Source organism: Telopea speciosissima, chromosome 10 (assembly GCF_018873765.1).
Source record: "Telopea speciosissima isolate NSW1024214 ecotype Mountain lineage chromosome 10, Tspe_v1, whole genome shotgun sequence".
Lineage (NCBI taxonomy): Eukaryota > Viridiplantae > Streptophyta > Magnoliopsida > Proteales > Proteaceae > Telopea > Telopea speciosissima.
In genome coordinates, this window is record NC_057925.1 from 29,879,217 (window position 1) to 29,906,949 (window position 27,733).

At 41.3% G+C, this 27,733-nt stretch overlaps 1 protein-coding gene across 2 annotated transcripts in view; it reads left to right on the forward strand.

Annotated features, from left to right (window-relative positions):
* LOC122642397 (protein kinase and PP2C-like domain-containing protein) overlaps window positions 1-27,733 on the forward strand; it is a 115,383-nt gene that overhangs the window by 19,497 nt on the left and 68,153 nt on the right. For both annotated transcript variants that reach the window (XM_043835847.1, XM_043835848.1), the window contains exon 7: window positions 18,548-18,599. In XM_043835847.1, coding sequence (XP_043691782.1) covers window positions 18,548-18,599 — 52 coding nt within the window. The remainder of the gene's footprint in view (window positions 1-18,547; window positions 18,600-27,733) is intronic.

Below are 27,733 nucleotides of genomic sequence, written 5' to 3' on the forward strand. Positions count from 1 at the left end.
GAGTTAAAACTTGGATCGAGTGTGCTTCTAGTAGTACTGAATTACCTTTCCAAAAATCAGCTTCAACAGCGAAGTAGAAACCCAAGATCGATATTTGAAGGGTTTTGAAAAAACCCCAAGATGAAAGCAAAATCGATCAGGGAGAGAAGCCACAATATGGCTGGAGATAGAACCTTGTCCAATATAAATCTGTTGCAGTTCTTGAGATTCAATAATGTGGAGAGATCCCTTGGAAGGTGAGATTAAATCAGTCCAAAACCTTGAAGTCTTCAAATGTTGCAGTCAGAGTACAAGCTCGTATCGATTTGAAATTTTTATAACATGGAATGAGGTGATGGAGGGCAGCAACTGGATTTGTAGATCACCTCATCAGTGCTGCCCTAGTGGGTAGATGAAGAACAAAAGAGAAAGAGAGGGGAAGAAGAGCTCGAGAATGAAAGGAAGGAGGGGAAATCGTGAATGAAAAAAAAGGGAGACTGTCCTGATTTGAAACCTGGCTCTGATGCCATGTTAGTAGACCTGAATTAGAGAGTAATTGCTTGAATGATCAATATGATCAAACAAGCCTTGTATTTATAATAGAGAAGATTACATCCTAATGACCAAAATACCCGTAGCATAGCCGACTTAACTAGGAAGTACAAAGAATATAAAAAACAACTATAAAATGACCAGGGTATTCTGGTTTACATAATTCAACACTTTCTTTATTGCTTCAATAAGATTACTATTCAACCCATGCCTATGATTGTATTGGGGGGGGGGGGGGTTCCAATAGTATGCTGAAAATTGACATTACATATTGTCCACACCTTACTAGTTAGTAATATATCGTTCAAATTAACTTTAAAAGATGTAATTGCATAAAAAAAAAAAAAATACTCACCAGCCTTATGCAGTGGATGCATAAGTTGATTTTCCCAGCGATCCTTGATAATTTTGAGAAAGTGTTTGCTACTTTGTGGATTCGTATTGTACACACCTTCATTCATCAAGTCTATGGCAACATACAGATGTGGCATGATTGGTCCCTTGAGAGCAGAATCAACTATATGCAAAACCTTGACCACTGAGTCCAAAATTTGTACCACTTTATACAGCTTTGACCAAAAGTCATCTGATGAAATAGTAGCCTGTGCTTCGCTACCACCTTGGGTATTGGACCCATTCCAGTCAAACCAATCTTCAGAAGCAAACGTAGATCTAAGTCCGAACTTTTTGGTCTCAATACTCTTGAGTATAATGTAGTCGGTGGCGAATCTAGGTATATCCGGCCTCACCAAGTCACCCCTACACTTCTCCCTCAAAAGGTTTAATGCAAACCTATGGTTGTATACAAAATTGATCATTTGTCTTGCCTTTTCCACAACATTCGTATCAATTTGATCTTTCCCATATCCTTCAACATAAGGTCTATACAATGGGCAACAGAAGGTGTCCAGAACAGCCGATACTTACTGTTATTCATCAACTTCTCACCGACCTTCTTGTAGTTGCTTCCGTTATCTGTTACAATCTGGACAACGTTCTCCACTCCTACATTTGCTACCACCTTTTTCAACAGATTGTAGATATATTTTGCATCCTTTTTCTCCTTGTATGCATCTACAGACTAGAGAAAGACTTTCCTCCCATCACAATACATCATAAAGTTGATGGATTTTCTTGTAGGACCAATCCAGCCATCACACATGATAGTTACTCCATAACTCTCCCTCATCCCCCTTATTTCATCGATATAGTCTTGAAGCTCTCTCTTCTGTTGGGGCAAATAAGACATTCATGATCTCATATGGGGTGGGCACTTTATACTCTGGGCCAGCCCCAACAATGGAATCTATTATAGTCTAATAAAAGGGGCCTTGTGCAGTATTTGCTGGGATGGTATTGTATAAAATCCACTTAGCTATGAACTTTTTCATAAAACCCTTCATATTTTTCCATGCTCCCTTGATTTTTGGTTGCTTGTTGCCTTTCTTTCTGTAAACACCAGGTGCTTGTTGGAGTGCGGGGTCAACTCGTGGTGGTACTAGTGGAGATGGTGGAGGCGAAGCTGCCTTCGTACTCTGTGATATCCTAAAGGGATTAGGCAACCCTGGCTGCCTACCACCTGCTCTAGAGGTACCAGCTCCTCCACTACCATTGGCACCTGCTCTAGAGGTACCAGCTTCTCCACTACTACCTACTTTCTGTCTCTCTTGATCCTTATGATAAGTGGCTCTGCTCCTCAACTGTGCCCGTTTCCAATCCCTAGCCTCTTGCTTAGTCTCTACATCATCAGGAACATAGACAGAATCATCACTGTCATTATCATCATCATCATACTCAACATCATCGTAGCCTCCCACTGTACTTTTCACTGCATCCGCAAGTTCTACCCTTGCCTTCTCCCTCTGAGCCTTCCTCTTACTCTCTCCCTTCGTATAATCAATGACGACCCTAGATACCTCAACAAAGACCATATGACATGAGACCACTTCAGGAGAATTCCCAGCCAGATGTTGTTTGAGTCTAGTAGCCCCACCTCCCCAAAACTTCTGGTGACAATAATTGCATTGTGTTTTTCTTTTACCCCCATTAATTGGCACTCCGTGCAACCATGCAATGTCACCCCTAATGCGCTTGGGTGGTCTCTGCTCCCCCTGGGCCTGGCTTTGCTCCCCCTGCCTCTGTCGTTTATCACGGTCCGCCATAATCTGACTTGTTTACTGTTGCAGAAATAAAACAATTCATTAATCACTGAAGCACATCAATTCTTTTAGTTTGAGAGCACTATAACAAGTATATAGCTATTTAGTATTTTTCTCTAACCCTTATATTTTTCTCATATTTAAAAACAAAATTTTAAAATATTTTTCAAATAAATATTGGCCTAGCACAACAAAACCGAGATGATATGCAATGGGCAGCACTTTAAAAACCTGCAATGAGAGCACTAAAACAAGTATATAGCTATTTAGTATTTTTCCCCTAACCCTTATATTTTTCTCATATTTAAAACAATTTTAAAAAATATTTTCAAATAAATATTGGCCTAGCACAACAAAGGCGAAATGAAAAACAATTTTTAAAAATATTTTCAAATAAATATTGGCCTAGCACAACAAAACCGAAATGATATGCAATGGGCAGCACTTCAAAAACATGTAGAATTTACTTTCATATTTTTCATTAATTTTCAAATAGACACCTCATATTTTCCCCTATTTTTTCCCTTTTTTTTTTTGAATTTTTAAATAATTTTCATAATTTCTGAAAATTAAAATAATTAATTATTGGAAGAAAAATATTTTTGTTGTCTAACTTAAATTTATTTAGTTGATCACCATACAACGTACATAACCCCTATTTTTTTTAGATTTTTGTTGTAGAAAATTATATTTTGACGTAGAAAAATAAAAAAATAATATATGCACAAAAATTTTGACACCATGAGGTTGTAGATTGGCCTCCGGTGTCTAACATATATTAATTTCATCACAAACAAACATGTATTGATCATGTTTTTCTCAAAAAAACATTTTTGGAGAAAATGGTTTTACCTAAAATAGTGGAAAGGTTTCACTGATGTGCTAAGAAGGTTCAATCCTGAGTTCTCCAAGTGCTTCCGGCGTAGATTCGAAGAACAAACCAAAAATCACCAAAAAGGAGTAAAGAATGAAGAAATAATACCAAAAACTTGAAAAACAACAGCCTTGTGAGCTCTTGGTTGAAATTTCGACCCAAACTCATGATACTAAGTCTCTTTTTATAACATGGGTTTGTAACATCTTACCGATATTTCGGCGAGATGTTACAAAGTCTTGAAATCTCGCAAAATGACCGAAATTTCGGTCGAAATTTTGTCTTTTTTTCATGTTGAGCATGCATTTCGTTTCGGGCAGGTCAAGATAATCGAAATTCTCAAAATCCCGACTGAAATATAACGAGTTTTTGTACAATGGAGGGCCGGTTAGGAAAAGAGGGGAACTTGGTAGGAATTATAGTTACAGGGGGGAAGAGAGAAGAAATGCATAAGAATAAGAGGGGGGGGGGGGGAGTGCACACACATACAGCCCTCAGGCTATTTAAACCATAAACTCAATTCATTCTTGAAATCTGTCTCCAACGATGGGGAATTTCATCATCTATAAAGAGAAATAAAAGACTCCAAATAATAAAGACTAACACTATAACTAGGAAACTAAGAAGAATTTTGAACCAAATATCCTACATAGCTAAAAGACATTATTTCCCTAAATAAGATAAATTCCTAAAATCCTAGGAGATCCGAAAATTCAAAGTGGATCGGTTCATCTTTGTCTGGATACCTAACTGGGTTCAGGTTGGTCCAAGGTAGTGTATCTGCATCAATTCCTCCGGTGTTGAGAAAAATTTGTCCACGAGTTTTGTAAAATGAGAGAATTAGTACCACTCGATCGATATCCACAAACATCGGCTTTGATGTGGTGATGATCCAATGCATCTCATGGTCAACCGTCACGATCGTCTGATGGGCGTTAGCAAACCACAGATGTCACGACGTCTAGGCGACCGAAGGCGCCGGAGAGGGTCCAAAACCGAAGCGACACCAAGTAGGCGTCCAAGGCGCCCGCCTAGGCGACCGAGGCGTCTAAGGCGCCCGCTTAGGTGACCAAGGCGCCTAAGTCGGCCAAGGCGCCTGGACGCCTAGGCGACGCCTTGACAACTATGGTCTCTTCGATGGGAATCTGATTGTGGGGTTTCACAACTGAATCAATTCTTCAATTGCAACCTTGATCGGACGGTGTACTTCAGTTTGATCGTCATTTTCATTGTCCACATTTGTTTCTACATCTGATCCTCCTTTTGAAGATTGTATCATGCTTGACATCTTATCAAAAAAGTTGTTAATATTGGCAAACTCCCAAAAACCTGTCGTCAAGTTAGAAAGTTCTGTCTGCAATTTACGGAACCCATCGCTAATCGAAAGGAGTAAATTGTATCGATCAACCTCCATGATGTAGTGGGTTTATGATAATAATGGTATAATTATAATTTATTGGATTACAAACTAAAGAGAAGAAAAGAAATATAGTATAATGTATTGGTGGGGATGGGTAAACTTGGAAGAATGGGATCTAAAAAGCAGAAATTATAAAAAGACTAAAGATAGGGGTAATTCTGGATAAAGAAAAAGAAATAAGAGCTAAACAGATTATCGAATAAGTGGAGGAGGGGCAATTTAGGAACAAAAGGAAAAAAAAAATTATAGAACAAAGAATAAAAGGGAAATTGAGGGAAGGAACACGGTTAAACAAAAGAAGAATGGGAGGAGTGGTTTTCATATGTCGTGTTACCAAGTTGAAGTCTCCTAGTTGGAGTCTTCTACTTGAAAGGAGAAACCAGCGAAGAAGCCGGCGAGGAAAATGTGTTAGTCACCCCCTGGTAAGTGAGGGTGATACTGGAGATGGAGTTTGAGTTCGACAAGCTGCTGGAGATGGAGTTCGCGGTTGACAATGGGGCTTCCATGTGCATAAACCTGATACACTGGAGTGCTGGTAATCAAACTACAGTCATGAAACCAGTTAAGGTTGGATGAGATTTCCACTTCTGAAATTCTTCACTCTCTCTCTCTCTCTCTCTCTCTTTTTATACTGGCGGTAACCCTAGAAGGGAAACCGACTGATATCTGATGCAGCACCAAGTGCCCATACCTGAAGGAAGAAGAAGAAAAAGAAACAGCCCTGAAATTAGGGCTTAGTTTGGAGCCATAGCTTAGGTTTACATTCAGTTGGTTCTATAATTAGTTTTATTTCAGCTTATTTGTAAATTTAAATTGAACCGGTTCAAACCATGGTTCAATTTAAGTGATTTAATTATCTTTTTTTTAGAAGTTATTAGGGGTAAATAGGTCTTTTAACCTTTCAAAATTTTAAGTTGTTTTAAATTTTAATTAGGTTCCCCCCTCCACGATTTAAGTGAGGGAAGAGTTTAATTTGTATTAGGATTTGGCCTATGGCCTTTTATTATAGAAGTTCAAATCGTGGGAGGCTCCCCCACAAGTTTATGAATTAAAGAAAATCGTATTGCTGCCTTGCTGATGCTGCTCTTTAAGAGTGTATATCCTTGTGGTTCTATCAAGGTGGAAAGGGTAGGTGGATCTCCTACGACTCCTTACGATGTGACGGCTGGGAGGATCTCCATCGAAGGTGATTCTATCCTTCTCCATTGCTCAATCCAGTAAGTATTTTAATTTTCTGCAATTCCCTTCGTCTCCTAATCCTCTACAGCCTACCCTACAGCCCCCTTTTTTATTTTTATTTGGATTCCCTAAACCCTAGTTCAGTTACAGCCTCAACCAACCATCAAAATTCATTCATAATTCAGTCACAGCCCTTTACATCATCCCCTCCACTTGATATTCATCTCAGCCCTATCCAACCATCTAAACCCTAATTCTGCCCATTCGAACCAGCAGCCCGCTTTTAGATCTTGTTGCTTGGCCTCTAGTAGGATCCTTCTCCTATCTAGAGCTACATTTAGTGATATCAGAGCTCAAAGCCATGGATCAGCATGGCAATCCCTCATTGAATCCAACAACAGATCCTATGGCTGCCATGTGGAATTGTTTCAAAAACTTGCTGCTGAACAAAGGGCTGCAACTGATGCAATCATGGCTAGATTGCAACAATTGGAAGAACAGAGAGTCCCCCCTGACAGAGACAACAACTTACCCATAGATGAAGATAGGTAGTAGCTCAATTCGGTGGTACAGAGACTGCCTGACATAGATGGGAATCCCAGAGATGGATACAGAGTTCACAGAGATGAACCCAGAGATGACAGAGATAGACTCAGAGATGATAGAGATGACAGAGAGCATTACAAAGATCGTCGGGACACGAGCCTTCCCGGGAATACAGAGATTGACACAGAGGCTACAGAGACAGAGATAGAGAGGACCGGGACAGAAATAGAGGTCACCAGCCTACTTTTGAGGACTATATGAGATCCTACTTCACTGGAGACCAAGGTCTTAACCGTAACCATACTGACAATCAGAAGGTGAAGCTTGAACTGAAAGAATTCGATGGTGATCATGACCCTCAGGTATTGTATGATTGGCTTCCTGCCCTGGATGATTATTTTGACTGGTATGATCTGTTTGAAGAGAGGAAGATGAAGCTAGTTCGTACTAAACTTGTCGGACGAGCACTTGAGTGGTGGAGGACCGCTGAAAGGGAGATGGACTTTGACGGGACTGCACCCCGCATGTGGGAGGACATGAAATATGACCCGAGTAAGAAGTACTTGCCAAGGCACTTCAGGTCTCAGTTACAGGATCAGATCAACTCCCTACGCCGAGGGACCATGACTATATCTGAGTACAAGAAGAAATTTGATGCACTTTCTTCTCGCACTGGCATTAAGAGAGGAGGGCATCCAGATGCTTTCACGATTCAGGATTGGGTTTGACAAGTGAGATAAACAGAGCAATTGGTATGGTCAGAGTTTCAGACATCCAGGATTGCTTTGAGAAGGCCTTGAAGGCAGAGGAGCTATGGCTTCAAGTAAACAACAAGGTTCTACTTCCAAGTCGAGCTACACCGGCACTAGCACCTCATGACAAGGCCCCTCTATAGGCAGCACCTTTCGCTCTACTGCTTCCCCACGTGTTGATGATAAAGGCAAAGCTCCTATGGGACGTAATGAATCCTTCACTTGTTTCCATTGTCAGGAAAAGGGACATATTACGGGACTGCCCACTCAAGAAGAAGACCATCAACGTGGCTGGAAAGGAAGAAGCCCACGATGATGATGAAGAAAATGGCCTACATGCTTATCTTGTCGATGATGATGATGATGTGGCTAATAACTTCGAAGACTTGGGTAATGATACAAGAGGCATTCATGTGATGATTCAAGAGCTGCTGTCCGTCTACAAGTTTGAGCCACCTGTTGAGGATGGTCTTAAGAAGCTTGACCCTGATTTGGATGACCATTCTATGACCTCCAACCATAAATAGGAGATGAATGTTTTTAAGTCGGGGATAACTGAAGCAAGATCAAGTGCCCATACCCGAAGGAAGATGAAGAAAAAGAAACAACCCTGAAATTAGGGCTTAGTTTGGAGCCATAGCTTAGGTTTACATTTAGTAGGTTCTATACTTAAATTGAACCGGTTCAAACCATGGTTCAATTTAAGTGATTTAATTAAGTGTCTTTTTTTTTAAGTTATTAGGGGTAAATAGGTCTTTTAACCTTTTACTATTGCTATGGAAGGGTTCTCTGCTATGATGAGGAAGTTGGAGATTGAAGGTCGGATCAGCCTCCTACCAAGATGCAAGAGTTTACACCTCTCTCATCTCCTCTTTGCAGATGATTTGACGATCTTTGTTAGAGCTACTGCTGATTCTATTTCGGCTTGTTTGGGGGCTTTGGATGAGTTTCACACCTATTCTGGGCTGAAACTTAACAGGGCTAAGTCCTTTATTATTTTAGGGGGCGTTACCCAAGCAGCCAGGCTGCAACTCTTGGAATTAACGAATTTTGTGGATACTAAGTTACCGATCCGGTACCTTGGTGTTTCTCTTATTGCTAAAAACTTTATTTGGCAGATTGCTCTTCAATTCTGGATTTGGTGAGGAGAAAGCTCGAAGGATGGAAGGCTTGTTTCTTGTCCTTTACTCCTTTGCAGGCCGATTGCAACTCCTTAGCTCTGTCCTTCAAGGATGCTATATCTACTGGTCGGGTATCTTTGCTCTTCCAGGAGGAGTCATAAAGAAGCTGGAATCCTACTTCTCAAATTTTCTTTGGACCCGGCCAACCTTGGAACGCAAGGTACACTACATCTCTTGGGATAATGTCTGCAAATCAGAGGAAGGGGGCCTAGGAATCAGAAGAATTCATGATATGAACATAGCAGGTATCCTTAAACAAATATGGTGGATTGCTTCAAGAAAAGATAGTCTTTGGGTTGGATGGGCTAATGCTAGATACTTAAAAGATGATTCTATATGGACTGTCAAAGCCCCTCAAAACCGCTCTTGGGTTTGGCGAAAGGTGCTAAAATATAGAGATTTGGCTGAACCTTTCATACACCATATTGTTGGAAATGGCCGATCAACTAGTCTATGGCTTGACAAATGGCATCCTCAAGGGGTCTTAATTAAAAGATTTGGAGAGCGTATTCATTGACACTGGCTCCAACCGTCTCGCTTTACTTTTAGACATTATTAGAGATGGCACTTGGCACCCTAGATCATTTGGATCCTTTGATTTGATTTCTGTTTGGGGGGATCTCCCAAATGTCCCCATCTTACCAAAGGAGAGGGATGACCTTATTATTTGGAAAAACACCCCGAATGGCCTTTTCTCTACTAAATCAGCTTGGGAAAGCATTAGGAGGAGTTCTGAGAAGGTAGAGTGGAGTAACCTCATTTTGTTTGCTGGAAATTTTCCAAGGCAGTCTCTTACTACTTGGAGGTGTTTTATGAGGGCGCTCCCTACCAAAGATCAACTGATTAAAAGGAACATTTAAGTTGGGCCGAATTGTGTTTTCTGTTGGGCAGGTTTTGAAAGCCATGACCATCTGTTCTTTGAGTGCAGTTTCTCTAAGTCCATTTGGGGGAAAGTTGCTGCCTTATGTTCTCAAAATAGTGGAGGGCCTACTATGCTCAAAGATGTGATTACTTGGCTCAAATATGTTGTCGGTGCTAACGACAAGCTTGATGTCATCTCCAAGTTGGCTTTTTGTGCTACGGTGCACTATATTTGGTGGGAAAGAAATCAAAGGCTTTTTCAAAACAAGGTCAGAACTGTTGAGCAAATCCTTGGGGCTATTAAATTTGAAGTGGCAACTAAATGTGCAGCAGTCCCTATTTCGGTTTCTTGCAGCCCTAGAAACCAGTTCCTTGTTGATAGTTGAGGGGTTAAGGTGGTGTGGTCCCTCCCATGCCCCAAGGCCTGCTCCTGGTTCAAGCTACCCCCCATATGGTGGCTCTTCATTGTGATGGTTCTCTATCAGTGGATAAGGCTTCCTATGGAGGCCTCATTCGGAATGCTATGGGTGATCCAATCTTGGCCTGTGTTGGAAAGGGGGAGGATGCTTCAGTTCTTAGTATGGAACTTATGGCCATCTTTAGAGGAGTTTCTTTGTGCCTTGAAAAGGAACTCCTCAATGTTTCCATTAGGTCCAATTCGAAATTGGCCGTGGATATCCTAAATGGTAAAGTCATAGGCCCGTGGAGTGTGCATGTTTTGAAAAGTCGGACTATTGCCCTCTTTGAGAAATTGCAGCGTAAAGAAATCCGGCATGTGTGGAGAGAGTTGAATCAGCCCGCTGACCATGGTTCAAGAACTCGCGAGATCTCGCCGAGTTTCTGGGTATTTCAAAAAACCGAGTCGAAACACCATACACATTAACTTTTTACACTTTCTCGGCGAGATCTCGGTATCGTCTCGACCCATGCAGCTGACCCTTATTTTGAAGATAATTTCCTGAATTTTTACATTATAAATTTACAATTTCTCGCCGAGATCTCGATATCGGGTCTAGATATGGTTTTGACCCATTTTTTAACCCCTTTTAACCCATCTACCCCAATTTATAAAAGAAGGTACATCATATTGGTAGAGTAGGTTGTTTTAGTACTTGTTGCCTACCAACCTATGGTCCAAAGTGAAACTCATATTTGGACTTGTTTTTTTGGGAAATTTGGGCATGCCATTGTGTTTAAATGGTCTGAAATAGGCTGAATACCAAGTTTCAGATCCAAAATGTGTAAAACCCACCGAGTTGGGGGTCCGAGTCAAAAACAAAGAAAATGCAATAACTCGCCGAGATCTCGACTCGTCTTGGTTTTTTGCTGGGCTGAGATGCCTTCGAGACCCGAGTTTTAGAACCTTGCCGCTGCCTATGCTGCTAGCCTTGATGTTGGAGATGGGGAATCAGTCCTTTACCCCTCGGACTTCCCAAGAGAGTGGGTGGAGTTGATCCAAGGCGATGTGGATCAGAAAATTTGTTTTAGCCTAGCTGACCTTGTATAGCTTCTTTTATTCCTGGCTTGTATTACTGAGGGCATGTCTTCGGGTTGGTTAGGGGCTCTCCTCTTCTCCTTAGGCCTGTCTAAGGGTGGAGGGTAAGGGCTACCTTTTTCTGTATATTCTTCCACTCTTTTTTTTCTCCCTTCTTTTATACAATCATAATTACCCATCAAAAAAAAAAAAAAATTAGGTCCCCCCTTCCTTGATTTAAGTGATGGAAGAGTTTAATTTGTATTAGGATTTGGCCTATGGCCTTTTATTATAAAAGTTCAAATCGTGGGAGGCTCCCCAACAAGTTTATGAATTAAAAAAAAACGTATTGCTACCTTGTTGCTGCTGCTGCTCTTTGAGAGTGTATATCCTTGTGGTTCTATCAAGGTGGAAAGGGTAGGTGGATCTCCTACAACTCCTTATGCCATGACGGCTGGGAGGATCTTTGTTGAAGGTGGTTCAATCCTTCTCCATTGCTCAATCCAGTAAGTATTTTAATTTTCTGCAATTCCCTTCTCCTAATCCTCTACAGCCTACCCTACAACCCCCTTTTTTATTTTTATTTTTATTTGAATTCCCTAAACCCTAGTTCAGTCACAGCCTCAACCAACCATCAAAACTCATTCATAATTCAGTCACAGCCCCTTTACATCATCTGCTCCACTCGATATTCATCTCAGCGCTATCCAACCATCTAAACCCTAATTCTGCCCATTCGAACCAGCAGCCCCCTTTTAGATCCTGTTGCTTGGCCTCTAGTAGGATCCTTCTCCTATCTAGAGCTACATTATTATCACATTTGAGAGAGGAAAATGAGGGACAATGGGGGGGGGGGGGGTTGTTGCAACTGTTGAAAAGGGAGGAATTGCTGTGGGGGTTGTTAGAAGTTGTCAATGTAAGGGGGGAGGGAGTCGTGAATTAGCTCTAGCGACTTCCCTCTTAGGGGTGTTTTGGTTTTTGTTTAGAGACTAGTTCGTGATTATATGAAGAACTAGGTCTAATTTTTGGTGATTTTGGTGAGTTCTTTTGGGAAGTGAAGATTGATGGAGTAATGACCTGAAGTCAGCAATATTGGGAGTATTCACGATTTTTTTTTAATCGTGATTTTGTGTATTGATGTGTTTTATGCTTTGGTGGTGATTCACGATTTTTCCCTTTAATTGTGCTTATTTGGTGGAGTGCTCTTTGGCTGTTTCTGCGGTTTGAAGGTTATTTGTGTCAGTGAGAATGGGTGAGACCAAGAGTACAGTGACTGAACTTTCGTCTTCTCATCGTATTACTGACCGGAAGTTAGAAGGTTGACTTTGACTGGCCGTGATCAACAGGATCACTGGACAAAAACAAAACCGGATGATGATACATCATGGGATACTGTGGATGCAAGGATATTGAGCCAGATGCTGAATTCAATGGAGAATCAGATTGCAGACTTGGTGACTCATATTGATACAGCTAAGTAAATATGGGAATATTTGAATGTCCTGTACTCTGGCCAGGACAACTTGTCACGTATATATGATCTGTTCCAAGCTTTCTATAAAGTGGATAAGAAGACTCTTAATGTTACCCAATATTTTGCTGACTTCAAACGGTTGTATGAGGAGCTGAATTCCGTCCTTCCTAGTACATCGGATGTGCAAGCAATGCGAATCCAACAAGAGCAGCTTACTGTTATGGTATTTTTGGGTGGACTTCATAAGGAATTTGCGTCGGTGAGGTCTCAGATTCTTGTTGGAGATAAGGTCACCACTCTTTCAAAAACCTTTTCTAGGGTTTTACATGCTTCCTGTGAGAGCAGCCAAGATTCCACTAATGCTGAAAATTCTGCCCTTGCTTCTTCACCAAACCGTGGCCCTAATGGTGGGACAGGTAATAGTGATGGTGGTCGTGGTCGTGGAGCTGGTACTGGTAAAGCTCCCATTTCTGGTGCTTCAGAGAATTCGGGACAGGTGCAAACTTGTCATCATTGTGATAAGCCTGGTCACATTCAACGCTTTTGCTTGAAACTGCATGGTAAACCACCTCAATCTGCCAACTTGGCTAGTAGTGATTCAGTTGTCCCTTGTCTCTCCAAATCTGAGGGTAAGACTGTGACGATGTCTGATGAAGATTATGAGCGCTTTACACAGTTTCAAAATTCTCAATCATCTCAGTTCGCCGCTGCTACTCTGGTTCAGACAGGTAATGCCATTGCGTGCCTTTCATCCACTTCTAGTCCCTGGATTATTGATTTAGGTGCTTCGGATCATATAGCTAGGGTTTCAGGTATTTTTTATTCATTTCGTGAGTCTTCTTTGAATGTTGTGTTAGCCGATGGGTCTTTAGCTAAAATTTGGGGTACAGGCACTGTGTATGCTACCTCATCTTTGTCCTTATCCTCTGTTTCTTATTTGCCTAGGTTTCCTTTTAATTTATTGTCTGTTCACAAGTTCACCAAAGCTCATAATTGTTCTGTCACTTTTTTCCCTGGCTATTGTGTGTTTCAGGATCTCAAGTCGAAGAAGACGATTGGTAGAGGCCGTGAATCTAGGGGGCTGTATCTACTTGAAGACAAATCAGCTGTGGCATGTTCGAATGCGGCGCTTCCTCATCAGATTCATTGTTGTTTGGGTCATCCTTCATTGGAGAGTTAGAAATTCTGGATAGTTGTTTCAAGTCTTTTTCTAGTCTTAATTGTGAGTCATGTCAGTTTGGGAAACTTCACCGTGTAAGTTATCCCCCTAGAGTCATTAAACGGGGCTGTCCACCATTTTTCTTTAGTTCATTCGATGTATGGGGCCCTTGTCCGGTTGTTTCTCAGTTGGGTTTTCATTACTTTGTTACTTTTGTTGATGATTATTCCAGGGACACCTGGATTTATTTAATGAAGAATCGTTTGTGAGTTATTCTCCATTTTTTGTGCCTTTGTTCTTGAAATTCAGATCAGTTTAATACTTCATTAAAAGTTCTTTGTATGGTTCAGCATGGCATAATTTATCAGTCCTCTTATACGGACACACCTCAACAAAATGGTGTGGCTAAAAGGAAAAACAAACATTTGATGGAAGTCATTCGATCTCTTTTGTTTGAGATGAAAGTGGCTAAAATTTTTTAGGCTGATGCCGTTTTGACAGCATGTTATCTTATTAACCATATGCCATCTTCAGTTTTACGTGGGGGTATTCCATATTCTTTATTGTTTCCTTCTCAACCTTTGTTTGTTTTACCACCTCATGTGTTTGGGAGTGTTTGTTTTATTTGGGATCATCGTCCTAGTCGCTCTAAATTGGATCCTAGGGCTATTAAATGTCTTTTTATAGGGTATTCTAAAACTCAAAAGGGTTATCGTTGTTACTCTTTTGATTTAAAGAAATACTTTGTTATAGCTGATGTCTCCTTCTTTGAATCTACTTCGTTTATCGAGTCTTCGCTGCCTTATTCAGATTTGGACGATGATTTGCCCGCCTATGTTGTCGAACATTCTTATCCTTTGCAGGATCCTTTACCTATAGCGCCACCTCCTACAGAATTAGTTGTTGTGTTCCAACGTCGCTAATCCAACGAGCCGACACCTTGCATTACACCTATGGAGATATAGCACCCAGTTATATACCTCTACCTCATCTTCTTCGCCTCTAGATCCTTCAATAGGTAATTCCTCTTCATCTACCATTCCTGCTGTTTTTGATTTAGATGTGTCCCTATTGCTTTTCGTAAGGGTGTTTGGAGTTGTAACCAACATCCTATATCTAACTTTGTGTCCTATGCTGGTTTGTCCTCTACTTTTTTTGCTTGTTTGTTTACTGTTGAGCGTCATCCTATTCCTAAGTTTGTTGTAGAAGCCTTGTCCAATCCTGGGTAGAGGGCTGCTATGACTGAAGAATTATCCGCGCTAAAGGAAAATCAGACATGGGACCTTGTTTCTTTACCCTCTGGTAAGTCCGCCATTGGTTGTCGGTGGATCTTTGTGGTGAAAGTCAATCCTGAAGGGTCTGTGGCCCGATTGAAGGCCCGTCTTGTTGCTAAAGGATATGCCTAGGTTTATGGTGTAGACTACCTGGATACCTTTTCTCTTGTTGCGAAACTTACTTTTGTTCGCATTTTAATTTCTTTGGCTGCTACACACCATTGGCCTTTGTTTCAGTTGGATGTGAAGAATACATTCTTGCATGGTGATCTCTATGAGGAAGTATATATGGAGCAACCTCCTGGGTTTGTTGCTCAGGGGGAGTCTGGTAAGGTTTGTAGGCTGAAGAAATAGTTATATGGGCTGAAACAGTCGCCACGGGCATGGTTTGGCCGGTTTACAGATGTTGTGCTGGAGTTTGGATTGACTCGGTTTGAGAGTGATCATTTGGTGTTTTTCCGGCATTCTGATGCAGGGAGGATGTTTTTGGTAGTTTATGTTGATGACATTGTTATTACATGAGATGATCATTCAAATATTGAGAGCTTGAAGACACATTTGGGACAACAGTTTCAGACTAAGGACTTGGGATGACTGAAATATTTCTTGGGTATTGAGGTAGCTCAATCATAGAAAGGGATTTTGCTATTACAACGAAAGTATGTTCTTGACTTGCTTTCAGCGACAGGGTTATTGGGATCTAAGCAGTTGATGTCAAAGTTTGGGTTTGGAGATGATTCTCCTGTGTTGTTATGGAGTGATAGTCAAGCTGCCATTCATATTTATACTAATCCTGTGTTTCATGAGAGAACGAAACACATTGAGATTAACTATCATTTTGTTCGTGAGAAGCTGCAACAAGGGATTATTTCTCCTCGTCATGTTCGAACAGCGGAGCAACTTGCTGATTTGTTTATAAAGTCTTTAAGGAGTGTGAGAGTAGATTATATTTGTAACAAGCTGGGCATGATTAACATATATGCTCCAGCTTAAGGGGGAGTGTTAGAAGTTGTCGATGTAAGGGGGGAGGGAGTTGTAAATTAGCGCTAGAGCTAATTCACGATTTCCCTCTTAGGGGTGTTTTGGTCTTTTGCTTTTACCCTATTGTCCAACTTATTAATATTGAATGTTTTGGGGTAGTCTAAACTACAGTTGTGACTCCCAACCTGTTGCAGTAATTATTCTTCTCTTCTTCCTCTCTTCTCCTTTCTTTCTTTCTTCTTCTTTCTCTTTAATATTGTTACAAGGGTCAAACGAGGGGGGGGGGTGTTGGAGGAGTGTAATGGTAGGGTATGTTTTTTTTTTCCTCTGTGTGAGATGGTAAAGAAAGAGGACTGTTGTGGTGTTTTTTTTAAAGGAACTGTTGTGGGGTGGGCAACTGGAATGGAAAGGATGGGCATGGAAAGGTTTTAGCGGGAGTTGCTGCGGGAAGGTGATGGGTTAAGTTTTTTTCTTATTCGCTATTACAACGAGGAAGAAGATGGGGAGATGAGGGGCTGCGATGTAGATCCGAATAAGCCCAGCCTTAATGGACTAGGAGCCTAGGACTATTGATGTGGATCAGAACCAGTATAATAGACCAAAATATTATTGGTCTTAATGGGCTTGGCTTGGACACAAGTCTAAGGCCCAACCCATATGTGGAAAATTGATGCAAGTTGGATTTGGTCAACCATATGTGGAAAATTGATGTAAGTTGGATTTGGTCAATTTTTGTTATTATATTGTAAGATTAGAGCATGTGTTATGTATGGGTGGTAGGTAGAGAGTTGGTGGAAGCATTGTCAATAAAGGAGACCCTATTGTCAAAGGGGAGACTCCATTGTCAAAAGTAGGGGCTCCATTGTCAAAGTGAGGCTCCCTTGTCAAAGGTAGGTAGATGTTTGGTGACTTTGTTAGTAATTGTTTTGATGGGTTAGATGTACGAAAAAGGACAACAACATGAATGAAGAGTTTATTTGCTTTTCTGCAATGTTATTATCCTGGTGAGAGGATGCAGGGCTGAGAGAGCCGAAACCCTTATTCCCCTCTCTATTCCTATCTTCTATCTTCTCTTCTATCTATCCTATCTTCTTCTTCAATCCCTAATCGATCCCCTGTTGTTCCAACTATTGTGTGACTGCAAACAACTGTTGCTACTACTCTTGTAAAGTTCTAGAATCCGTCTCAGTCATCCACAAAACCTGCTGTTGCTGCACAGAGGCATTGAAGGACATTTACAACCTACGACTGCATCATTCCCTTAATTTTTTATGCTGAATCGAAGTCTTTGATTCAACAACTTTTCAACTGTATTGGGCTTTGACTTTGTAGGGATCCTGGCTGCAATCGATCTCCCGTGGTTCTCTCCGGTTCGAGGTCAAGTTTGCATTAGGCTGCAGTGAGGTTGCAGCCCTGGGTATAAGGTAGAGGAGAGGGTTGCTAGAGGATGAGTTGAACAGAGAGTGGTTGATGGGGAAGGAGATGGATCCTTCGGCTTTGATACCAAATTGGTGGAGGGCTGGTTAGGAGAAGAGGGGAACTTGGTAGGAATCAGAGTTGTAAGAGCCCCGGGGTGGAAGTGCACACGCTGCACACAGCCCTTAGGCTATTCAAACCATAAACTCAATTAATTCTTCAAATCTGTCTCCAACGATGGGGAATTACATCATATATAAAGAGAAATAAAAGACTCCTAAAAATAAAGACTAACTCTCTAACTTGGAAACTAATTCAAATAAGGAAACTAATAAGATTGGGAACCAAATATCCTATGTGGCTAACTTAAAAAATAATCTAAAAGACATTATTTCCCCAAATAACTTAATTCCTAAAATCCTAGGAGATGCAAAAACTCAAACTGGACCGGTTCATCTTTGTCTAGCTACCCAACTAGGTTCGAGTTGTTCCAAGGTAGTGTATCTGCATCACAAATCCTTTATGATACACCAGATCTGGCTCGGTTTTTGATAGAGTGAATAGATCCATCATTTCTTGAATTCTCTCTTCTGATTCAAAATCGTGGTGTAATGTTTATCCCTCTTGTTTGGGTGAGGGAATAGATGAAGTAAATCAAGCATTTTTCAAATATTTGTTTAAAAAAAAAATTTTAGTAAACAGAATTCTATTGGTCTAATTCAACACTCTCTTACTCTACTCTATTTACTTTACTAAGATATCGAGATAATGCCGAAGTGATCCTTAGATTATTTGTGGCCTTTGAGGAGCCGTATAAAGCTGAAGTCTCATGTACGGTTCTGTTGATAAATCATATCATTTGATCTATGATTCATTGGAACAAAAAAAAAAAAAAAAAACAAGACTCGGCTAGGTATTGACCAGGTCTGACCAGGTCAGGCTGAGGGAGTAAAAAATAAAAAAGGACCTGAAGTCAAAGTGGTATTCTTTACTCTTCATTATTTTTTTATTGAAGATATTCCTTTTGAGCTGCTGAGTCAAATTCAACAATGGATTTGAGTCAGTGATTCGAAGACTTCCTTTTCTCAATCGACAGGAGGGAACCATTTATTGGATTGGATCTATTAGTATTAGTTTGATCCTCTTACCTTTGTGTTTTAACTGAAGAGATCCTTATGTTCTAGAATTTTATGCTTTAATTACTAGAGGATATTGAAATCTAACTTGTCTTGTTAATGAATAACTTTTGACTCCAATATTTTGCAGTGAGCTCCTAACTGGTGTTGTTCCATACACTGATCTTCGTGCAGAAACCCAGGTATATGGTCTTTCGCATTTTGAACTCGCCTGTTAAATGGGAGGGGGAGGTTTCCTTGGACAGTCTACCTACCAAGGCCTTCCTGGATTGCTCAAATATTTATTAAGTGCAGGTTGTATGGGCCAAAATTTGTGAACAGGCAGACTCTAAGGTCCCCTGATGTCAAGTTTCAGCTGAGGCACTGCTGACCAAGTGGCAAATAATTCTAAAATCCAGTGGAAAAATGAAACTTTTGAAATATGATTGAAAGTTGGCTGAAAATGCTAGGGAGAATGCTAATACATGGTAGGGTATATGATTGAATTTGAGTCTGGAATTTGCCAACATATGGCTGCTGCCGATTTCTAGATTCCCAATGGTTGGAATTTCCACATCACTCTTTCACATTGCACAACTAGGTGAACCGTCAGGTAGATTCTGTTCATTGACTGCTGCTCATGAAAGCTTTTGCCTATATTGTTATGATCAAGATTGAAATGTGCTAAAAATCCCGTAATTATAGCTGGGCAAAAGTTTTTCTAGTTTGGCAATACTTGTGAATATCTCTAGATTGACACCGTGTTTTGCCATGCGGAAGGGTGATATGGCAATCTTGACCATATGGATATCTAGGAAATGATTCTGATTGGCCACATGTTAAATATCAGACTTAGATTCAACCATATACCCTCCCTTGTATTGAGTCTATTGACATATTATTTTTATGTTTTTTTGGCCACCCATTTCTATTTAGAGAAGCTTTATTTTCCACCTGATTTTTAAAACCTTATTTTGTAGAAAGTTTTATTTTCCACTGGATTTTCAAAACGTTGTTTTTTCACCTTGCCAATTGTGTTTTGGCTGATATGTGAGCCGAGGATCTTCGGGTTCGCCTGTCCACAAAATTTCAGCTCTATCCATTTTGCCTTGTAGCAGATATTTGTACTAGTGTTGAGAAATTTTCTGGACCTCTCCTTATAGATGAATTCTTTTACAAATATTTGTGCAGATGCATCTATTGTCACACCCACTCCCTGTACCTAGAGTTATGCCGACACCCAGGATCACAAATGCAGTGTATTGCCCTCACAGTTTACAACCATAAAAGCAATTAGAGTTGCGGAAGAGAGAACATATTTATAACAAATCAGAGTGCGGAAGCTATGTGTTATATCATATAATTATTGTGTCATGTTATTCAAATTCACATTAAAGTACAAATATATGTATTAATTACATCAAGAATTAATACATCAAAAAGGGGAACTGTACCAGAAATACAGATCAATGTATCAAAATAAAGGGCGTCATGCCCAAAAGTCCACCAGTTGTCACTGCCATCATCAGGGGAAAAGGAAAGCTATGATCCCATCAGCTCCGATGCACCTACATCACCATCTAAAAAGAGAGTACCCTCGAGGGATGAGCTTCACTAAGCCCAATGAGCAATTAGATCATGCAAACATACACAATTTAATACATGAATGCACAATGCACATGAATGCATGAATGAGTTCATTTTATTAATTCCACCTAAGCTGCAATTCTAAGTCTGAGGGTATAGTACTACTGCAACACCTTAGGTAGCACATCCCTGGTCTCGAATACGCATGACGGAGCTCAGGGATGTCAAACTTGAGTTGCGAAATGGAGCCTGCCGGTCTTCGAATGCGCCCTGAGTTTCCCAACAGGCCCCTACAACCCTGTCCTGGCATTCAGTCCCGAAAATACGGTCAAGACCCTGAACTCGGTCCGCCTTTGGCAACAATCACATCATATCCCAAAAAATCTCATCGGGCCTACCCCATGGGTTGTCTGACACCTATCCCCTTGTCAGCATGGGGTCATAGTACCGGGTCACATCATACCTAACCAACATACATCTACATAAGCAATTTTTGCATGCGTATGTATATACTAGAGGCCGAGATCATGGTACCAGAATTCTCATCGGCCACACCATCCTCCCATCTCCTCTAGCATAGTTACACACATGTCATGAGTACGGCGAATGTGGTACTGGAAACCCCATCAGCCACACCATAAACCCGTTTCCAAACCTAATGTAGCAATTATCTCTAATGCTACAGTTATATAAAGTAAAGTGCAACAGTGACTACGACGATACAATACCGGAATTCCTATCGGCCACACCGTACCCGGGTTCCAAAGCCTATTCTAAATGAGCATGAGCTAATTAACCGGATGACGATCACAGGTCCGGCATGCCCCTCGGCTCTTGGATCCCATTTCCCACATACGTCACATATCCATTTCTAATACTCGCATTTCAATCGCAACAATCCAAACATGTATAAAGAGTCCCTAGCATCTGCATCAAGCAAACATAGTGAGTGTTAATATCATGACAGTAAGTAAACCTTAACTAGCAGTCATAATGGAATCCTTGCCCTAGTCTAGCAAGCATAGTGAGGTAAGTCATGAGTAGCATGCTAATTATATCAAAGTAGTATCATTTTATCAACATGTATGAATATGGCACATATATCATCCAAAGTTATAGACACTCTGTAAAAGAACTCAAGTATCTAACCCACTTACCTAGTTGTCGCAACTCTGATGATTTAAATGTTTCCTTGGTTCCCGCGTACCTGTACGCCCTTCTCGTAAGTTGTAGGTACTCTAGAAGGTCACTATTAAGCGTACATTAGGTTAGGTCATAACCCACAAATCATAATTCTAGATCTGCCCCTGAGTAGTTGCGGAATTGCTCTGTGCGGCAGGTCTGGCGGCTGATGAACCATCTGCCGCATACTATGCTGTAGATGCAATCAACACTCAACCCTGAGAAGATTCCATTCATGTGGCAGATGTGTGTGGTCGATGCATCAGTTGCACGAGCCCAAATTGCTGTATTTTCAGCTAGGGCTCGGGCTTGGGCTCCTAGCATGCTCAAGCTCATTTGAGCTATGGGGACTGTGTAGGGGGTTTTCCCACACCCCAAGGGATGTCCAGAACCCTAGGGTTCATCCCTATTCTTGGTGGGTTACCTACATTGAGTTTCCTAAAATCACCATTTTTGGGTGAGTCGTTCACCTTTGGCTATTGGGCATTGAAGGGAGCTTTGGAGGGGTGCAAGATATGCTTCAAGGGCTCCATTTGAAGCCGTATACATTAGCCTCACATGGCCCTTAGGCTATTATCCCAAATCCTAACCAAAATCCTCAAACCCTAAGCTATAAAGTAAAGAAAAGAGGAAGAGATTTTGTGTGAGTGTCACACCCCGGCCCGGTTAGCAAGGGCCTAGTGTGACTGGATGCCATCCGACATCCAACCAATCCCAAGGATCGCAAGTGCAGTGCTCTATTCACAACAATTAGCACAATACAGTAATTTAAATGCAGCGGAAGAGATTAAATAATAAGGATAACATCAATAATAGAGAGAACTAAGTGATAACTCATTCATATATATATATATATCTGAAGCTTGAGTTACAACTGTATAATTTCAAAAGTAACCCAAGGCAAGATTACAAACTATCATATGGTTTCTATACAAAAGTGGGTATATAACACAAAAGAGAAGGAAGGAAATAGCTTTGTTATCCGGCCACGATCAAGAGAAGGCACAATCATCACATGTGCACGAAGCATCGTGCACCTCATACATCAGAGCCTCAACTCCAACACCAGAAGGTGAATTCAAGGCGGAGGCAGCTCCAAGAGAGACACCAGCAGAAGTAGTCAAGGCATCTGAAAAATAAGGATATCCACAGGGGTGAGCTACACTGAGCCAAGTAAGGGAAATACACAAGCAAATGCAAATAGTCCATGATGAATGACCTATAACTAAGTATGCTCTTAACATCAGTATTAAGTCTCATGGGGTATAAATGCTACTGTAGTAAGTATGATATCCTCGGTCCCGGAAACACAAATCAGACGTCGGTCACCCGAGCGATACCACTCTACCATGGTGGGGACCCGCCAGCTCAGGTATTACACAGCTGACGCCAACGAACCCCCAAATGTTAACCCTACTGTTTGTTCCCATTCCTGTAGTACTCTTTGGATATGGGACAGTGAATGGCATCCCAGAATCATCCCTTTGAACCTACCACGGGTTATCCAACACCTCTCCCTGTTGGTAAGGGCCATAGTATTGAGTTCATGATATCCCTAGCCTAATGCATACTATCATGATGGCACATGTTCCAGTAACATATAATAAGAGAGAAAATTTCCAGCAACACATTCCAATCAATTCCAATAAGTATCAAGATAATCTATGTATATGCAAGATGGAATACCCTAATATCATGCAACATCTAATGCATAAGGAAAAACTATAAAACTATATGTAATATCATGCTATTATGATGTATGACATGGCAGCCAATAATAAACAGAAATTAAAACAATAAACACATTGAAATTAAGTCAAAATCCCCTCACCTGTATTGGAGAAATATCCTAGCGAAATGAGAGCTCCAACACACACAAACTACCCCAGCAATAATGGTCTTACAGGCCTAAATAATCAATTAAATAACATATGTTAAGTACAGAAGAAACCTTAGGTCAAAGCCCTAACAAACTAAAACAAAGCACGGACAACAGGGAGGGACCGGATGCAGACCAGTCCCTGAACCTGTCGATCGTAGGGTCACTTGTAACTCCGTCCGGTAGACTAATCAGAATGGGGGTTCAGGCTGTACAGTCATGGAAATTGACATGCACAGGGTCAATTTAAAAAATTAGCATACAGGGAAGGAAGAGCATAGTAATTGAGCCAAAGCAACCCAAAAACATGATGGGTTTGTGGTCCTTACAACCCTTTACTTAATTTCCAATGCTAGGGCTGGTATGGGTTATGAACCCTGCTGAGACCAAAGAAGAAGGGAAGAGATTGAGCAATTCAGAATGGTTTTGATGACCTACCAAGATGGAAGATTGAAGAGATGGTAGCACCCAATGGATTGGTCCTTCCCAAGCTTCTCCTACCAAGGTCCAAGTAGCCCAAGCCTTCTACTCTTCCTTCTTCCTGTTCTTTTCTTCTCTTCACTTCTTCTCCTTAGAGCAGAAATTCGGTTCTTAGTTGGGAGAGAAATGAAATCTATTGCTAACTGTTCCTTGTATAGCTAAAGCTAACTAGGCATGTTTGGTTGGGGTCTAGGTAGAATTAGTTTTTAAAATGTAATTCTTTAAACTAATTAACTAGAAATAACTACCTAAATACTTATGTTTAAGTCATGGAGATGATGTCATTTGACATATTCGGGAATCCGGTCGAGGTTATTCACGGAAGGCTTGTTTCTACACGGGGGATGAGGGTCTTTCAAAGGAAATTACTATTCTGCCTCTACCATATAATTTAAGAAATTATAACATATATACATACAAAAACAGATTCTTACCTATAATCCGAGGAAATTGAGAGCTTCTGCATGTGCTCGTCCAAGCATGTTTGACACATGTAGCTCAGATGTAGGAACCCAGCAGCTCCTTTGGATTCCAAGATGGCTAGCTGTGTTGGCTCTCCGGAATCTTCCATAGGTGAGTCGAGGAGTTGGTCTGAATCCACCACCGATGCAGCCCACAGCATTGAGGTTAGTATGGACACTGAACCAGAACCTGAAATCAGTTAAGTTCCAAAGTTTAAATTTATACTGGGTTTCACATCCCCCTCTCCTTATAAGAATTTCGTCCTCGAAATTGATGTACCTGGTATGCCGAAGAGGTGAGGGTATCTCTCTCGCATCAAGTCTTCCCGCTCCCAAGATGCCTCAGCAGAAGGGTGATTACTCCATCTGACCTTAATATAAGAGATGGTATGGTTCCTTAGGTTGTGCTCCTTTCTATCAATGATTTCTTTAGGTACCTCCTCATAAGTCAGATCAGCAATAAGTTCAGCCGGCTGTATGTCCTTCATTACTTGATCCTCAACCATAATTTTGCCCAGTGCCCAATCTGGTGATTTTCTACTGAGAACTTCTGCCACTACATTGGCTTTACCTGGATGGTATTGGATCTCACAGTCATAGTCTGTTACAAGCTTTAGCCACCTCCTCTGCCTCATGTTCAACTCTTTCTGAGTGAAAAGTATTTAAGGCTTTTATGATCTGTGAATATTTCTATCCTTTCCCCATATAGGTAATGCCTCCAAATTTTTAAGGCAAACACCACTATAGCCAATTCCAGGTCATGTGTAGGGTAGTTCTTCTCACTCTTTCAGCTGTTGAGATGCATATGCAACCACTTTCCCCTGTTGCATCAATACACAACCCAGCCTTGTTTTAGAGGCATCGGTATATACAACCATTCCTTCAATACCATCAGGAACAATAAGAACTGGGGCTGTTACCAGCCTTTGCTTTAATTCCTAAAAGCTCTTCTCACATGCTTCCGACCACTCGAACTTGGTACCTTTCTTTCTAAGTTGAGTCATGGGCATAGCTATTTTGGAGAAGTTCTCAATGAACCTTTTGTAATATCCAGCTAATCCCAGAAAGCTTCTGATCTCTGTTACTATCTTGGGACTTTCCTAGTTCACCACTGCTTCCACCTTGCCTGGATCCACTTCAATTCCTGTGGCTGAAATCACATAGCCTAGGAATCCTACTTGAGGTAACCAAAATTCACATTTGATGAATTTTGCATACAATTCTTTTTCCCTCAACCTTTGCAATACAAACCTCAAGTGCTCGGCATGCTCTTCTTCACTCTTGGAGTAGACCAAGGTGTCATCGATAAATACAATAACAAACTTGTCCAAAGCATCATGGAACACTTTATTCATCAAGTCCATAAAGGCTGTCGGTGCATTCGTAAGGCCAAAGGACATCACCGAACTCGTAATGTCCATATCGAGTCCGAAAAGCTATTTTACTAGTGTTGGCTTCCTTATCTCGAAGCTGATGGTACTCGGATCTAAGGTCAATCTTTGAAAAGACTTTGGCACCCTGAAGTTGATCAAACAGATCGTCAATTCTTGGCAACGGGTACCGATTCTTTATTGTCAACTTGTTCAATTCCCGGTAATCTATGCACATTCGCGTAGATCCATCCTTCTTCTTCACAAACAAGACTGGTGCACCCCAAGGTGAAACACTTGGCTTTATAAACCTTTTCTTCAATAGGTCTTACAGTTGAGCTTGCAACTCCTTCAATTCGCTTGGCACCATTCTATAAGGTGCTTTAGACACTGGTGCCGCTCCAGGAATTAAATCAATTGTAAACTCGGTTTCCCTAGGTGGAGGTGGACTAGTCAAGTCATCAGGGAAAACATCAGGAAACTCCCCTACAATAGGGATTTTCGACATAGGCCTAGCCTTTGCCCTAGTATCCATCGCTGAGACGAGGTATCCCTGGTAAACCTTATTGAGCAACTTTTTCATCTTAAGTGCTGATATAATCATTTTTCTGGGTCTTCTCTTCTTGTCACCTACAAAGATGAATCCCTTCTCGTCTCTTGGCTTGAAGACAATTTTTTTTTTCTCTACAAAGTACATTTGCCTTGTATGCCGCCAACCAATCCATTCCTAATATGACATCGAAGTCAGTCATGTTAAGCTGAATCAAGTGGGCAATCATCTCCCGGCCAGCAATCTTAACCGAACATGGTTCAAACACCGTGTTCAGATCTATCATCGACCCAGTAGGTGTGCTAACGGCTAGACCATCCGCCAAACTCTTTGGCGGAATTCCCATCCTCTTTGCAAATGATGGAGACACAAAAAAATGTGTAGCTCCATTGTCAAACAATGTGTATGATGGTGTAGAGCAGATGAGAATGGTACCTATAGTCCAAGACTCAATGAATGCGTATGCATGATATCAAACAATGAATATACTAATGACGTGTGGACATTAATGATACCTGTAACCACTGTTTGGTTCGCCTTAGCATCATTAGCACAGACTGAGTAGATTCGGCCCTGAGGCTTGTTGCCTTGCTGACGATGAGGGAGTGGAGGTCTTCGGTTAAAGCAGGTCCTTTAGGTGTGGCCAGCTTGACCACAATTGTAGCACTTGTAATCTGGACCAGTTGCTGGTGTTGCTGTCTCTACAGCCTTGGTGCCAAGATTGGCATACACTGGCTTAGGAATTGAAGACTTAGAATTACTCCTTTGAGACTGAGATGGAGCTGAGCTATAATAAGAGGGCTTGGAGAACTTGCTGTACCCCCTGTCTACAAATGATACAGATCTCTTGCCAGACCCTTGGTTGGCCAGGTATGTATCTTTTTGCTTGTCTTCAATCCTCTTGGCAAGTTGTACCACTTTAGAATAGCTCTGGGCTCTCTGGATAGTCATGATGGTAGCAATTGATGGCCTCAAACCATCCTCAAACTTTTGGACTTTTTGCTTCATCAGTGTTTAGATGAGGAGGGGCAAAGAAAAAGAGCTCCTCAAATTTCTGCTGGTATTCCAACACTAACTTGGGACCCTGAGTTAACTCTGCCAACTCTATTTCCTTCTTCTTCCTGACACTACTAGGGAAGTAGTTACCAAAGAATGCCTCCTTGAAAATTGCCCAAGTTAGAACTGGGTGAGCAGCCGCTAAGATGGGCAGTGTAGTCTCCTACCAAGCCTCTGCTTCGTATTGAAGCTTGTACTTGGCACATGTAAGCTTTTGTTCCTCAGTACAGCCCAAGAAATCAAAGGCCTTCTCCATCTCCTTAATCCATTTAATGGCCTGCAATGTGTCCTTTGAAATTCCCGCAAATGTAAGTGGCTGGATCTTCAAAAATCTCTCCAGTAAGCGGCCATTTGCATCATTATTAGGTGCATGAGGGGCTGCTGGCACTACTGGAGGAACAGGGGCTGCAGTGGTAGCAGGGGCTGCTTGTGGAGGACAAGGTTCGAGAACTCGCGAGATCTCGCCGAGTTTCTTGGATTTTCGAAATCTCGAGACGAGATTGCCTGCGAGTCTCAAAAGTGCAATATCTCGGCGAGATCTCGGATCTCGGTTTCAACCCATTATTTTAACCCACCTCCCACTTAAATACCTTACCTAATTGGACAAAACTCAACATATCTCGGCGAGATCTCGGATCTCGGGTTGACCCAAAGTTGAGGCTTCAAGTTGAAAAAAAAAATGCACCAACTCGGCGAGATCTCGACTCGTCTCGGTTTTTCCAAGAGTCGAGTTGGCACCGAGACCCGAGTTTTAGTACCTTGGTGGAGGATG